The sequence below is a fragment of the Antrostomus carolinensis genome, unplaced genomic scaffold, assembly GCF_000700745.2.
Source record: "Antrostomus carolinensis isolate BGI_N321 unplaced genomic scaffold, ASM70074v2 scaffold45265, whole genome shotgun sequence".
NCBI lineage: Eukaryota > Metazoa > Chordata > Aves > Caprimulgiformes > Caprimulgidae > Antrostomus > Antrostomus carolinensis.
The window spans coordinates 1-16,056 of record NW_010317894.1 but is presented as its reverse complement, the minus strand read 5'-3'; the positions used below and the strand labels follow the sequence as shown (position 1 = coordinate 16,056).

The 16,056-nt window shown below is 40.3% G+C and overlaps 1 protein-coding gene across 1 annotated transcript; it reads left to right on the top strand.

Moving 5' to 3' along the window:
• Window positions 1-881: 881 nt before the first annotated feature.
• LOC104525548 (dnaJ homolog subfamily C member 3) lies at window positions 882-9,866 on the top strand. The gene is made up of 5 exons (XM_010168730.2): window positions 882-984; window positions 1,091-1,211; window positions 6,288-6,420; window positions 7,255-7,403; window positions 9,626-9,866. The coding sequence occupies exons 1-5, from the start codon at window positions 913-915 to the stop codon at window positions 9,781-9,783; spliced, it is 633 nt and encodes a 210-aa protein (XP_010167032.2). The 5' UTR covers window positions 882-912; the 3' UTR covers window positions 9,784-9,866.
• Window positions 9,867-16,056: the final 6,190 nt, after the last annotated feature.

Here is a 16,056-nt window from a genome sequence, read left to right as displayed (position 1 = left end):
AGCTCTATTTCAGCTAAAAACCAGGACATACGTGTTCCCAAGCACACAATGTCCCAACTGTAAGGACCCCTAACAAGTGATTAAACATTGTGAAGGTGGCTTTTTCAAATAAGGTACATCAGGAACATGAATCAGCACAACTGAAGACAGTTTTAAGTCAGCAGTCCATTAGGACTCTTTTCAATTTAGTCTTCTGTTTAATCCACTATGAGAACATTTTCAGGGAGTCTTCTGAGAGCTTAAATTTCTCCTAGCTTGTAGCAACCCGTGGGTTTAATCACATGCTTGCATTTTTAGGTGAATGTTCTAATCCATGTCTTACTCACACCATGGAACTTTAGCATCTTTGAAACCTTCACAGCAAAAATACATTTTACTATGTGACTTGTGGAAAAGAAGGAAGGGAGAAACAACTGCCTGATTCAAGCTGGCATAAAGAACTTTCTTCTTTTTTGTGGCAAGAAATGGAAATAGTACAGTGCTTACAGCAGGATTCCAGACTTGGTCCATCTCAGATATCAGAGAGGGAGATGTTTTTTTCCCCGAGTGCAGAGTAGCATGTTGGACAGGAGGCACATCTAGAGACTGTTGTCTGTGCACACGGAGGGATGGTAGTCGTTATCTTCTGCAAGAGCCTGGCAGGTATAGTGCCTGCTCTTGTGTCTCATAGCATGGAATGGGGATGTAATTCTTGAAGTGGCTGAAATTTTTCTTCGTACTGTTGTCTCACACCATACCTTTAAGACTTTAATAGACACCTTAAGACTATTAAAGGTAAGGTACGTTGCTTCACAGATTTTCACATCTGTAGAGAAATCACAGTGCCCTGAGATAGTTACTACATTTCATTATAATATGCTTATCTTTGATTTAAACAGGTATGAAGATGCTATCAATAAATATGATTCTGTAATGAAAACTGAGCCAGATGTTCCAATTTATGCTACTCGTGCCAAAGAAAGGATCTGCCACTGTTTATCGAAGGTAATTCTGCTTCTATCTCCCTCTGTAAATATCTTTAAAACAAACAAGCAGAAAACCCCAAAACACCCACAACAACATGAATTTTGTTTTGCTTTCTCCTCTCTAGAGTCAGCAGGCTACAGAAGCCATAAAAGTTTGTACAGAAGTTCTGCAGCTGGAACCAACCAATGTGAATGCCCTGAAAGACAGAGCAGAAGCTTATTTGCTGGAAGACCTGTATGAAGAAGGTACAGTTGTATGCAGTCTGCACATAGTTTTATTGTGGGCATTCAAAATACAGTCAGTGTTTCTAAAATTTAACGTGCACTTTGATTCTGCACTGTGGTGTTATCCCTAATCAGCACGGGTAGTTGCAGATTTACAAAAATATCTGCTGGTAATTTTGTCTTGATGAGTGTAAGTGGAACGTACTTGCTTGTTCTACAGTGGAGTTGTCTTTACAAGTGGGCTGTGTTCAGGATGTTTTACGAGACTATACAGCTTACTCAACTCAAACACATTTTATATAATCAGCAATGTCAGACAATTGCATTTAGAGATAAGAGGTAATTATAATGAGGCTGATGTAAAACCATTTTAGGAACTCCATTTTAATGTTTTTGGATGACAACACGAAGCAATACTGTTCTGTCCCCTAGCACATGAGGAGGGCAGAGGAAGGTAACAACCATTACTTCACCTCCATGGGTCTCCATAGTGCTGCTAAGAGCAGTAAACTGATTCTACTCTGGAGGCTGCATTTTCCATACAGGTTCTCCATAAAATGCATACTGTTATGTGGTCCCATCTACAGCCTTGGAGAGAGGGGACTGAGTAATGGGCATCTCTGAGTATGCCATTGTGTTGTTAGCTAGCTTCTCTAAGAGTATTAAGTGCTACTATGCTATTAAAAAAAAAAAAAATCTTCAAAATTTAATTTACTGAATCTCATCTCCACAAGAAATCAGGCTTAAGAAGGAAATTTGGACAGCCTGTCTCTTTCACCCCTGTGCTCAGTCATGCAGCAGTTTTTGAAGCATTGGGCTGTTTCAGTCAAATGTGATGAGGGAAAGGACTTGTAGGCTTTAAGTCTGCATAAAAATAGTTTAATTAATTTTAGTATTTATAGAACAATTTTCCTTTTCTGTATTCTGGTACTGGATTTTTCACTTCACAACTGAACAACAACAACAAAAAAAATCTTTTCTCTTTAAACATTCATGAAGGCAGCTGTTCTCATTAACAGCACGATCAGATTTTTTTGTCTTTTTGAGAAATTAATCACTGAGAGATTATATTGCTCACCTCCTGAAGTTCACTTCAGAAATTATACCTATTCTGTTCTTTTTTTAGGCTTCCTTGACTCAGATTAAAACACAGTATAAAAAGGACTGGTGTGGTTTCATGCAATCCTCTGAATCAGCCCTGCAGGCTTTGTACCTCTGGAGTGACCTAGTCCTTCTTTGCTGAGGCTGTCAAGCCCTCTTCCTCCTTATAAGAAGAAGGGTGGAAGACAACAGCATTTTGGAGAACTGATGACCTTTATACAAAGGCATTGCTTAAAGACAATTTTTCCTCACCCTTTGGTGGTGTTGTCCATTTCTTAGGGTAATGTTTTCCCGTATCTTGTTTAGAACTGCAGTGTCAACCTAAAAGTAAGGCTTAGGAAGATTTCACAGTGATAGGCCCCCTTTGGGCGTTTCCCCATCTTTTTCTGTACTTTGGTACAGTGGGACTCAGCTCAGTCAGTGTTGGGAAAAGCAGATTCACAAATGAATAAAAAGAAGAAACAAACAAACAAAAAACCGGAAACCTAAAAATGTTTAAAGGTACAGAATACAAATCTACATAGATTACAGCTTGTACAAATGGTTTTTATTTAAGAGGAAGGAGTATCGGCAAAAGGAGAACCCAAAGAAAATTTAAGATTTTTTTTTTTTTTTTCTACCCCCTCAAGGTGTGTAAATCTTCAGCTTAAAGGAGGGTACAGAGCAGGGCAAACAACACAGGCTGTGTGTGAGTCCTCTTAGATGTACCTTTTGCTTCTTACTAGTGGACAGAATTGATGTTTGTTTTCTTGAAATTGATGAATCTCAATTTGGATCTTTCTAACACTGTCTTCTAGTCAATCCTCATCTATTTCTGATTTCACTAGGGTGAGAAAGCATGGCAACTCTTGCAGATTAGAGGAGAAAGTTCTGTAACAAGGTCCTGCACAAATGCACAAGAGACAACTTGGTCTTGTGCTGGAGGACGTGCCTCCCTGTTGTAGGATATAAGGAAACACAGAGAGGACACAGCTGGGGTCTGGGCGAGCTTACTTCCTGGGCTGGAGCCTGCTGGGCTTGGCCTTGGCCTGGTTCTTCCACTCTGCTAAGAGTGGAACTGCTCCTCCAAATCCCTGTTGTTTAGCATATCCCCTGCCTTCCTCCTGCCCTTGACAGTAGCGAGTGGTTGTAGCTACACTCTGCCTTCCAGCAGAGCCTCCATAAGCAGTCCTATAGTCCATTAATGTTAGTCTGCCTGAAGGTGTCTTCACTTACCCTTCAGTTTTAACTGCTGTAAAATGATGGCTGATTTCTCTCTGCTGTAGAGAACAGTAGAGCAATTAAAATTGTAGCCTTATATTTAAAGGGGCAAATAGATTCTCATTCTTCCCTCAAGAAAATCTAAAGCTGGAGGCACCTATTTTCCTGTTTAAAGACAGGAAATTTGAAAGTACTTGTAATTCAGAACTTGAAAGGTGATTTTTTTTTAAGTGTTCAAGATGCACTTCAGAATGTATAGCTGAGTTCTGATTCCCATCAAATGGTTTTAATTACTTTATAATCACATGGGATCCAGGGCTTGTCTACAGCGACAGATGTGTAATGACTCACTTTCTGGCTTGCTTCGTAAGTACAGGAGTCTATCTGCCTAAATTATGCAGCACAAGTTTTGTCAAAGAAGAAAAGAAAAAAACACCTTGCTGTCTCAAAGTTGGTCAGGACATCCTTTTTTCTTCTTTCTTCTTTCTCTCCCCGCTCTACTGCTGTAGAGGACACAGTCCCTATTTCTATAAGAGCATAACTGCTTCAGTTATTCCTCTAACAGAGTTGACGTAGGTGTAGGTTGTCTGCAGTTACTCCTGTTTGATAGGAAATTAATTCTGCATAGTGGCAAATTATGGTCACTCTGTTTTAAAGATGCTGGCAAGATGGGAAAGGCAGCTAAGGTCTTTGGAGATACAAGATAAGATGTGATTACTATTTGAGAGCTTGTGAAGACTCTTGTTTTGAAAGAAGGAGAGTTAGATTTGACTGAAGTATTTAAATTGAAAGTGATACTGAAAACTGGTTGTTCACTGAAATAGCAGGCCAGTAAGAAGAAGCAGTGATTCTTGTGTTGGTTTGTGAGGTGCTAGAGCTTTTACAAATGGTGTCTGGGAAGAGCTGGTTGGATATCTCACTTGATATACCATGAGTTATTAATAAGTCTCCTGGTTTCATAGCAAACTTCTTGTGGTCAAGAAGCTGTCATCTTCCTCCCACCTGCTTCCATCTTCTCAGGTGGGGAGAGCAGTGAGCTCTCTGAAAGAGGGAAAATTCCCACACTGGAGAGTATGATAAAGATTAAGGTCTCTTCCAACTGAGAGAAAGTGGAAAATGTGCTTGCCATCAGGTATCCTGGGTGCATTCCCTCTGCAGTGTGCGGCACTAAAAACATACTTCCCATATCCTTAATGCTTGCAGCCTTCTGTAAGGGAGTAATTTTTTAAAAAGAGAAACCTAGTCCTGTCATTGCAAATATTTGACCCCTGAGCTGCTTGGTTTCCAGCAGTGGTGCATGCTGTAGATGATGTGGTGCTCAGTGAAGTTGAGCAATCTGATCTGCATTTGGCAGGATGTTGTGACGCGACCCCCCATTATTACATAAAGCAGATTAAGTACGCTGGTGCTTAAAATTACTGGAGCAGTAAAGCAGCATAATGAAACCCCTGCATTTTCATTATTTTTGACAGCATATATTAGGCACAGGCATTAGTGTACACTCCCCCTTTTTTGTTTTGGTTTTTTTTTTTAAATGACTGGACAAATTATTAAAAATATCAGCAGAAGCCAAAATGCTTTGTTCAAGTGGCAAATGACAGTGTCCAGTGATGTGAAAATGAATAGAAATTTTCTTTTGCTTGTAATAGCACATGAGATTGTTGGGGCACTGGAAATACTTTTTGGAATTATTTTTTCAGTAACCAATACAAGATTGCAGTGGTATCAGATGTCTGGGTAATACAAATTCATTAGCACTTCCTGCTGTCTTGCTCAGAAACAGTAAAAACCAAATGTAACACCTGCTGAGAAATAGCATCTGCTTGGAAATAATCTGATGCAAGTACTTTGAGAAACCTAGGAGACTTAGATATCTGCAAATGAGACTTTGAGGATTATGACAGTGAAAGAAGAGCAGACTCATTAAGGACTTCAACCATTGCTTCCCTTGATAAATCTTGATATCAAAGAAAAGTTAAACTTGGTGTCTTAACCATTCAGTTGCCACTTAAAATAATAATATAGTTTACTTAAAAAAAAAAAAAATATTGTGTAGACCTGGAATGTCTTAAAGATTCATTAATATGTTACAGCACCTCCCTTGCGTTCAGTCCTGAGAAAGTCAGCTCCTGAAATAAAAGCAAGAGTATATCTTTGTGGAAAAAAAATCCCAACCCTTTAAATATATTTGTGTGCATATTATGCAGAGGTGTAAAAAGCAAATACTTGTCTTTCACTGATGGTATGAACTTACTGGTAATCTGAAATCCATCTTTATTATCATTAAAGAGGAAGAGGCTTTCTATTGTGTTGATGGAGTGCAGACAGTGGGAGAAGAAGGAATATTAATTTGGAGACTGTATAATGCACCCTTCAGTTGAACAGCAGCGTATGGGACTGACATTGTGCAGTGGGCTCTTCAAGTGCTGGTTACTGAAACTTGCTTCTTGATCTCTTTTGTCCTAGTCTACATGCTTGTGATGTTCATCCATGTGGTGGTTATAACATATCTAGAGAGTGTTCTGACCTGCTGCTAGTAACCTCCCTTTTCCTGCATTTCCAAAAAGTGTGGTGAACCTAAAGAAAGAAAATTACCTAATTTATATGTGAAAATTATTCTCCTCTGCTCCAGAGTTTTCTAATTTGGGGAAAAAAACCATGGCAAATTAAAATAAAAGTTTTTCTGTTTATATATGGTAATAGCAAACTTGAGGTTTGGTGAGTGGTTGAGTTCTTTAAACTGAAGTTTATGAAGACTTATCTAATCTTTTTTTCATTCACTCTTTTATATAAAAGCTATTAAAGACTATGAGACTGCTCAAGCCAATAGTGAAAATGACCAGCAGATTCGGGAGGGGTTAGAACGTGCCCAGAGGATGCTGAAGCAATCACAGAAGAGGGATTACTATAAAATCTTAGGAGTAAAAAGGTGAGATATTAATATCCAAGATGATAACGTGAAGGTGGGTTATTAAACCAGTACATCTAGGGCTGATCCCTTGAATTTGTTCTGCTGAGTGTTAGTTTGTGTTCCTATATTGTGCTGCCTTTACTTTCCTGCTGTACTAGTTTAATGTTCAGCTTTTAAGTACCATTTGTTTACAATTCCTTTAGAAAGAATCAAAAAACAACACTGGGAAGGAAGGAAATAAATCCCTTGGTAAGAAATTCTTAGTATAGATGATCAAGAATCAGATGAATGAACTGGGGAGGAAATGAAGACTGGAAAGCATTACTGAAAGCAGCAAAAAATAAATTTGTGGCAGATAGTGTGATAGATTGGAAGAGTTTGAAAGGACTAACTGAAAGGTATCTAAAATGCTTCTGCCATTAACCTTGAGAAACTAATGACTCCTCTTGCTAATGAGGACCAAAAAAATGTTCAGATCTGCACTAGTATTGGTCATCCTTCCAATTGTGAACTAATTTGTTCTCTCCTCTGTGCTTTTTGTTACTTGCCTGATTGTAAATGCTTCAGACTGGGAACTGTATTCTGCATAGTAGCTGGCAGTAGCATCTTTCCAAAAAGAGTAAATGGGTGGTGAAGGAAAGAGTGAGTAATCTTTGTTTGAAGGTGCAACCTGCTTCCTATGGTTTTTGTGTAAAGGATCTTCAGTGCCACCTGCAGAAGGTTAACTAGCTCATAATTCTCCTAATGCCCTTAATTATTGTCTTAGCGTTTAAAATAAACCTGTAGATTCACTACTAATGTGTCATATGAACAGTTAGAAAGTTTTAGTTATCTATAACTTTATTCATCCAGAAATGCTCGAAAGCAAGAAATCATAAAGGCTTACAGAAAGCTGGCATCCCAGTGGCACCCTGATAACTTCCAGAGTGAGGAAGAAAAGAAGAAAGCAGAGAAAAAATTCATTGATATAGCAGCTGCTAAAGAAGTCCTCACTGACCCAGGTAATGATTGTTCTTATGCAGTAACTTAATTTTTTTAAAGTTACTTTTTTACAGAAATGTAAAAATGCAGCAAGTGTAAATCATAACAAGCATCACAGCTTCCCTATTTTCTTTCTCCCCTTATCCCTCTTGAGAAGGCAATGCACTAATACTTGCACCCAGTCTGTTGCATGAAGTCAGATATAAACCTGGATATTACTCTGTTTCATGACTTTTATTTAAAGTCAAATAGTTATTATTTTTAAAGTATCTTTTTAGGATATCATCTGGCAGATATTTTCAGGATTACTTAACTCTGGAGATGCTTCTTCTAAGGCTGTGTGTGTCTCCTGCCTAAAGTTCTATTGCAAAATACATTTAGGCTCTAACAGCACCTGAAGTTCTCCAGAGAAGCCCTCAAAACTGGCCCTTGTTGTGTGTATCAAAGCCCAGATGCGTTGTGCAAACAGCGTGTTTCCTTGAGGGCGGGGGACAGAGTTCTTGGTTCCTGTCTGCCTGAGGGAGAAGATGCCCTGACTGCTGGTCTGTGCCAAGCTCCTGGGGCCAGTCCAGTCCCTATGAGCAGGAAGCCCTGTCAGGTCTGGCTGTCTGCTGGTCAGCTCTGGAGGAGGGGAAAAAAGTGAAGAATGTGGTCAGTCTCCTGGGAGAACCTGTGGTGTGGTGATGCAGAGGTCTGGTGTCTGTCTTGCCAAGAAATCAACAGAAGGGATTGGACCATTTAGTCTCAAGACAGTAGTAAAAAAATGGAGTAGTGTGGTTATCTCGGCTCCTTTAAAAATATAAACAAAAACCAAACAAAAAACCCCACAAGCAAACCAAACAACAACAAAAAAACCACACTGAAAAACAATACCCCTCTGCCCCCTCAACCAGAGCCATCTGTTAAGAGCTTGTCTTTAAACTGTTCTCGAGTGGTCACTGGAAAGAGAGCAGCCTGTAAAAGATGTAGATGTCAGAGGCTCCTGTTGAACTGTTCGTGATCATCTAATTGATAATTAGGCACATGGGCTTAGGCTTCCTTGGGGGCAGGAGGGATCTGAGAGTAGTGAACTGCATTATGAGCAAACCTTTTTCTGTGTTAATGTGATCTTTGTTCATAATTGTGAACACAAATTAGGAGATTTATATACTGGAAGCATTTGAGATGCTGTTTCCCTGTCAGCATCTTCAGGACATGTTCATCTGCTTTCTTCTTCACACTGTTTCTTATGTCATGTTTAACATTCCTGTCAAACCATCTGGGCAAGAAAAGTAATACCAGTTGTATTTGGCTTTTGTAAGGCCATCTGTATTGCTTTCTGTTTCTTCTTACTGCAGAGATGTTCTCTCCTGTCATCCAGGTGTGTTTCCCAGGTCATTTTCTGGTTCTAGTGACTGTGTTGGTTATATAAACAAAAACTGTAAGGCCTGTGGACCTCTGAATCTCTGAGCTTGGATTTGCAAGCTTATTATCGTAGTGCTCTGGTGTACTCTGAGGCCATCGACCACATGCCTCCCCGAGCTCGTCTCATGATTCCCCCCTAACTAACACCTTTGCTTCCCTTCTCTGCCTTCATGAAATGTGTGTCCTGAAAAAGTGCTGGGTGATCAAAAACATTGTAGTGCTTGCAGGCTCCTTGAAAGTTGGATACAGGTGTAAGTAACAGAGTAGTGGTGTAGCCTGTAGGTCTTGGGGAAGGCTTTCACCTTTGTCCCTGCTGGACAAAACAACTTAACGACCATGCTTTCTGCCTCCAAACCGCTGTCCCATAGACAACTCTCTGCCTGAGTGGTATGTGGAGAAGATGAATGCTTGGGGCTCAGCATGCTGACTTCTGTAATGTTGCTGAATGATGGATACTGGAAATGATTGGTTGTGAGGAATTGGCAGGATACAACATGGTCTGTCCTCAGACCATGCCCAGAGAGTGCAGCTATGAGAGAATAGGTCCAATAAACTCATCAAGGACAAAATGTCCCATTTATTTGTGGGACACAGTTGGTCAGAGTGCAGATGTCCTGCTGGACAGCCAGGTACTGCCTTGCCTTGTTTTAAACTAAATTACTTGTTTGAAGTTTTTTTTTAAATACAGTGTTTTCACAGAGTTTCTCTCTTCTCCTCTGCCAGTCTCCTGGACAGCTTTGAAAAGCTCCAAGTGATTGGTTATGGGTCATCAAAGATGCTTGGTGTTAACTGCTCTAACTACTGTGCCCTGATTCCTCCTTGGTTTTGTTTCCTTCAGAAATGAGGCGGAAGTTTGATGCCGGAGAGGACCCACTGGATGCGGAGAGTCAGCAGGGTGGGGGCAACCCCTTCCACAGGAACTGGAACACGTGGCAAGGATTCAACCCCTTTGGTTCGGGAGGAGGACCATTTACATTCAAATTTCACTTCAGTTAGAGCCAAGACTGTTTCTGTTGGCTGCTGCTGTTTTTTACTTAATTCGTTGAAAAATAAAAAGTCTCTCAGTTCAAGACCCAAAATCTTAATTTCTGACGTTGTCCTTAACCCAGAGTCTTACTGCACTAGAAGAAAGCTCCTTCTTTTAGAATTCAGAGTTTGCTTTGTGGTGAACTTGACAAGCTCGTTCTGGTTGGGGGGTTTGTTACCACCTGTGTATTTGTTGTGGATAGGATGCAGAATGTGTTTGTTCCTATGGATGGAAAAACCAGTAAGAGGCTACTTCGGACAACGCTTAAACATAAACTTAGGACTCAAGTATATGCTTAAAGGTAAAAATGCATGTAAATATTTTTCTGAATTGGGGCCTAATAAACATGGAAAGGGTAGTTACAATAGTCTCTGCATTAACAAATTGTTAGTCATTGTGCTCAGCAGAATGATCCATTTCTCAGTATTCTGAAAAGGAAACCCTGGTGCCCCCCTGCTGTGTTACTGTTGGCTGTGCCAGAGGTGGGGTGAAGAGGCTGAACTATCGCTCTGAAAGAAGATCGCTTGTAGCTAATGGTGTTTGAAATGTTTACTCACTTCATTCGTTAACCTGACATGAATTGGGACGATTTCCTTGGCGTTAATTGTCAACTCTGGAAAGTAAAAAAAAAAAATATACCTGATGTTTTTTGAAAGACTTTTTCTGAATGTGATTTGGGATGTTTAGGTATCATTTTTGAGTAGTCTGCACTTTAACAATATAATCTTCTTGAGATTTGAGCAAAAAATTTGATGTGACATTTCCCTGACTACGCAGCAGTTTGTTACTTCTCTGTCCAGAAGCTCAGAACCGATCCAGGCTGTGAGGCGAGTGTGCTGCTGACTGTAGGAACACTCCAGCCTTCCCCCATTCTGCGGGGTGATGCGACGGCGAGGTCATACTATGGGAAGCTGGTTGTGGGAGTTTTGTGTTGTGTGTAACAGCCACAGTACTGCAGAAACAGCTGCCTGTGTGCAAAAAGAGGGACTAACTGTCCATGAGCCAGAAGTCTCACTTATTTTTCCTGTATGCACGTAGCTAAAATTGGTTCAGTGTATTGATCGAACTGTGTGAATGTGATGTGAGGTGTGACCAGGGCTGGAGCTGCTGTGAGGGAATGGTCTTCTCATTCTGTAATCAAATACATCATAACTACTGCTGAGTCTCATCAGCAGCCATTTTCTTAGAATGCAAGAATTAGTTCATCAGTGTTTTCTTAATTGGATTTCAACTGGGAAACAATCATCAGTTGATAGGGATCTTCTCTCACTTCAGCTCATGGCATTTGAAAGCATAAGCAGCCTCAGTACAACAAATGAAAGCAGCAGCTAAGGTCTTCAGTCTGAACGTGGGCTTTGTATTGCTGTCATTGGAGTTGCTGTTGAAGCATAACCCTTGTCTCCTGCTCAAGTACTTTACAGACATAATTGTGAGGCCACGGGGCTTTGTAAAATGTTTTTTCAACAGTAATTTAGAGGTCAGTGTTTGTTCAGCAGAAATTTATCTTCAAGCTGAAGAGTGTATGTGGTGATTTCTAACAGTGTATGGTACAAAAACACCCCAGCAGCCTATTAAACTCTGGTGTCAGATATGTTCCAAGTTGAATGACTTTTTGAGAGCTTTGACTTACCTGAAAGCTTTTTGTTTAAACGCTGTAGAAGATGCTCAGGGTGCTAGCGTGGTTCTTGTAGGACCTCTTGGGCTCAGGCATAGGAACTTGCTGTTACCCTGTGGTTTCAGCTGATGCAGGTGGCTCTGTGTGCGTGTGGCTTTTGAGGACAGTAAGGAACTGATGGTAGGCAGCTGTTGTGGACAACATCTCTCAGCTGTTGTCAGCCCTCAGGGGTGAGCTGGACCCACCTGTGCTTGCTGCAGGCTGGGTGGTGGCTGTGTGGATCACAGCATGTGTGTGTGTGTGTGTGAGAGCCACTGCTCTGTATAAACACTTTGCTATAGTGCTGTGTTCATGGCAGAGGGGCTGGTTTAAATTACTCTGGAATGACCCATGTGCCACATCTTGTGCATACAGGAGCAGTGCTGTTTCAGGCAGTCGCAGTAACCACCACAGCTGTGTGTGTGTGTGTGTGTGTGTGTGTGTGCGCTGGGGAAGTGGTAAAAATAATATCATCTTCTTTGGAACGACTGCCATTGTTCAGCTCTTTTGTCCTCATCCCCATCCCATCTCTCTTTGGAAAGCTGCAGCTGAGGAAATTGTTTCCTGGTTTTAATTTTTTTTAAGTTATTGTTTTTTAAGGGAAGGAATAAGAGGGACCTTTACAAGTAAATGATTCATACAAGGCACTGGTGTGAGAGCAGTGCCTATTGGTTTCTCTAAGGCAATGGACAGTTCTGCTGCACCTTAGAAGCAGTTGGGAACAAAAAGGATTTATATTTGTTTTGAGAATGAAGGGGAAAGGGAAAACTACATACCAGGTAAGGAAAAAATAAAACAAATTTGATTGCAGAGGAATGCTGCTCACAGATGCCTTCTGGCAGCATCTTGAAAATAAATGACAATGGCAAAGTCTTTCTGATATTAAGAAAGATGATATATCCCAAGAAGTGTTACCACTCAGGTGGTGTTTTTAAGGGAGCAGATGGTGGCCTGTAGCTCTGAGGTACTTGTGAAAATACAGGAGGACACAGTTGTGTTAAAAAGAAAGTGTTGATGTTGCCAGGATCTCTAGATACAGGGATGCGTGTCCTGATGTGACTTCAGCAAATGAAGCGCTGGTGCCACACTGAGTGTTAATGGTGCACGCGATGCACAAGGGAGCTGAATTCACCTTTGTATTTATTAGTGGGTGTCTGTAGTGCAATAATGTTCAAAACTGAACATGGAAATAAATGTCTTGGTATTCTGTAAACCCCGAGATGTGCATGAAGCATCGCTACACTAATTGGCCTACATGTAGATGCAGACTTTCTCTGTTGAGTTTTCTCTTTCAGTTCTAATAAACTAGTTTCCAACTTGTTTTGAAATGGGGGGGAGTGGGGGGGTGGTGTATTTACTTGATACATGCTTAATACTGATGTATTAATAAATCAGTATTAAAACAAGATTCAAAGTGAATTATAAACTTAAGAGCTTAAACTTGTGACATATGCAGAAAATGTGTCAGCTTAAAACTTAAAAAAATAAATAAAGCTTGTTATTGTTTCAGTTTTCAGACCAGTGTTTGGAATAAGAATCTTCTTCTGGCGAGGGCTGTGATTTTTAGGCGCTTTGCTGGAAATGAGCCAGTATTGCACAGCGGGTTAGTTGTATTTAAAAGTGCCTTATTGTAAGGTATTGTTTGTTTGCTCTGTAACACACACTTTGATCCATCAAACAATAAAACAAATGGGAGTTGGTTTTTTTTTGCCCTCAGTAGCAGTTTTATGTTTTAAGAAGGGTAAGTAAAGCTAGCCAGAGATTTATAAAATGTTTCAAATTGTAACATCTTTATATAAAATCATAAATCTAAAGTAAGATGTTTTTTCTAGAACTGTGGGAATTATTTTATGGTATTTTTCACAATAAAGATATTTATGATGACAAGAAAGCAGTGCAGTGCATTTGTCTGCCCTTCTTTCCTCATTCTGCTCTCCACGTTTGAAGTTAGAGCTGTGCAGAAAGGCAGCAGACAGTGGCCAAAAAGCAGCTCAGGCACTGAATTAAAACTTAAGCAGCTACTGCACAAATTGTTGGGCTTTAAGGAGTAAGGTGCAGAGTGATGCAGCAGGTGGATACTTCACACTTGGGTTTCAGAACTGACCTGTGTTCTCTTTGGAGCTGGGCAGGTAGCAAATAGGCTACTCACTGTGCTATGGCAACATCACTATAGTGCTCATTTGTATTGTGCCAGGTGGGGACACTCTGACCTTACCCCAGAGCAGCCTTGGAGAATAAGCACCTCAAAGGCAGAGAGAGACCACGTGCTTTCAGGCCTGCCATTGAATATATATTCATCAGTACAGAACTTATCTCTTGCAAAGGAATAAATTAGTTATCTGATAATAAAAGGTCAGCAACTATGTAATTAATTCCACAACTTTTATTAATGTCTTCTTCATGCATGCTTTTTTTTTTTAAGTGCAGTATTGATTGATTCTGGGTTTAAGCTGTGACTATAAATATTAAAAAAAAATAAATCTACATTTCACAGCTGTCAAAGCCCAAACTCTGCTCCAGCATGACACACTGATGCCTGTAACTGGAGCAAGCTGCTTCTGTGACAGCCTTTTTAAGACTTCTGTCAGTGTGTGATGAGAAGCTGCCAGAACACTCGTCTCAAAAGAGTGAGGATTCAGAAGTAAAAGAACCAAGATCTCCACCAGCAGAGAGAGATGTAGGTTCAGGAATAGGGACAGTGGCCATAACTCTGTGACTCCTGCCTGTGGGAGAGGAACTCACAAACCACATTGAGACTTTCAACATGCAGAAGGGCTGGAAAGAGCTGCTGGGACACGTACTTGACATTGTGAATGAAAGCTTTGCTACCACATGTGCTGTCTAAAGACTGTCCTCTTACAGGACAGCCTCACTGTGAGCACACCCTCGCAGGCAGGTCCCTCAACCCCTCAGCTTCAGAGGGATTTGAAGCTGCCCATCTGAATGGGGCTCACCACAAGCTGTGGGCAAAAAAAGCGATATTCACCAAAGAAGTGCAAAAGTCTGTCATGGTTTAACCCCAGCCAGCAACCAAGCACCAGGCAGCCACTTGCTCACTCCCCCACGGTGGGATGGGGGAGAGAACTGGAAAAGTAAAAGCAAGAAAAGTCCTGGGTTGAGATAAGGACAGTTTAACAGGGAAAGCAAAAGCCATGCACGCCAGCAAAGCAAAACAAGGAATTCACTCACTCCTTCCCAGGGGCAGGCAGGGACTGCTGCCTGCTTCCACTCACATTTCCTTGTCTATTCTTAAATCCAGACTTTGAACAAAGGAATAAATCATAACAACAAAGGAGAAGCAGGAAGGAAGGAACCATCTGTCTATCTAGCTTGGAAAGGTGAAGTCTTGGTGTAAAGGCAAGTGCTCGATTTAGGAAAAAGGTTAAAAGGAACCTTCCTGAGACACATTTTCAATGCAAAAGCTCTGGCTCATCAACAATAATGCACTAATGTCTGCTTTGTTCATTTGCTGTTAAACTTACAAGCTGTTACCAAGAAGAGTAAGACCTGGAAAAGACACTGTAATAGTAATATGAATGTAAACTGTATAAAGTCTTCCTTGGAAAGGTTTAAATATTACTTTGCTTATGTACTGATTTGAACCAGGTTCCAGTAACACTCCTGTAATCCAGGATGCAGTTCCCTCCCTTTCACAGGGCAGGGTGCACAGACTGGAAAGGAGAAGCAAGCTCTCTCTGCAGCTCCAGGTTCTCACCCTGCAGCAGAGTCCTAGCTCTGACCATTCCTGTTGCTTCCCAGCACAAACACTTTCTTCAGATTAAAGTCATTTGAGGACCACCTGCAATGTTTTTTGCCTTGGATCTATTAACAAAGTATTTAATGGTCACTGTAGAATACAAAACAGGAGAAGAGAAAATAATTATTTTTTTCCTCCAGTGGCACCTTTTAATATTTTGTACAACATCTACAAACCCTTGGTTTGGTATTAAAAATATAATAAAATGCTACTGATTCAAAGTGCTGCTGCTTTAAAGAGATCCTTGAAAAGTAGTGAATATATTACCTGGCCCCTCTTTGTTTTATAAACCAATGTATATCATAAAAGAGCTTTCCTTTAAAGTAGTATTATGCAGGAAAAAGATGCTGTAAAACATTTTTTACAAATATATGCAACACTGTAGACAATGGCATGAAACCTTTTAAATCTTAAAAATATCTCCAGCAAATGACATGTCTAAAAATTATAATCATTTAAGTAATCTCAAGGAAATAGTATTAAAGAGCTATTTATTTTTTAAAGCCTGTAGAAGCAATCCAATTTTAAAGAGAACAGCATGCTACAGTTCAAATGAACAAGAAATCAGTGCATAAATTACCCACTTTTTATACTGCACAACAGAAATTACCCACACAGATAATAATAATAAAGAGCACTAAGGTATCTTAAAGATAAAGAACCTTTCACTTCTGGCTTAAAAAAGTTTTCCAATGTACACTTAAAGCATGAAATGCCAAGGCAGATTGATGTGAAATGCTGCTGCAGAGTAAGCATCAGGATGGAAGTATAAGCTTCAGAAGAGACCAAAAAAAAAGGAGAAAAGGCCAAAAAAAAAAAAGAAAAGGAGAA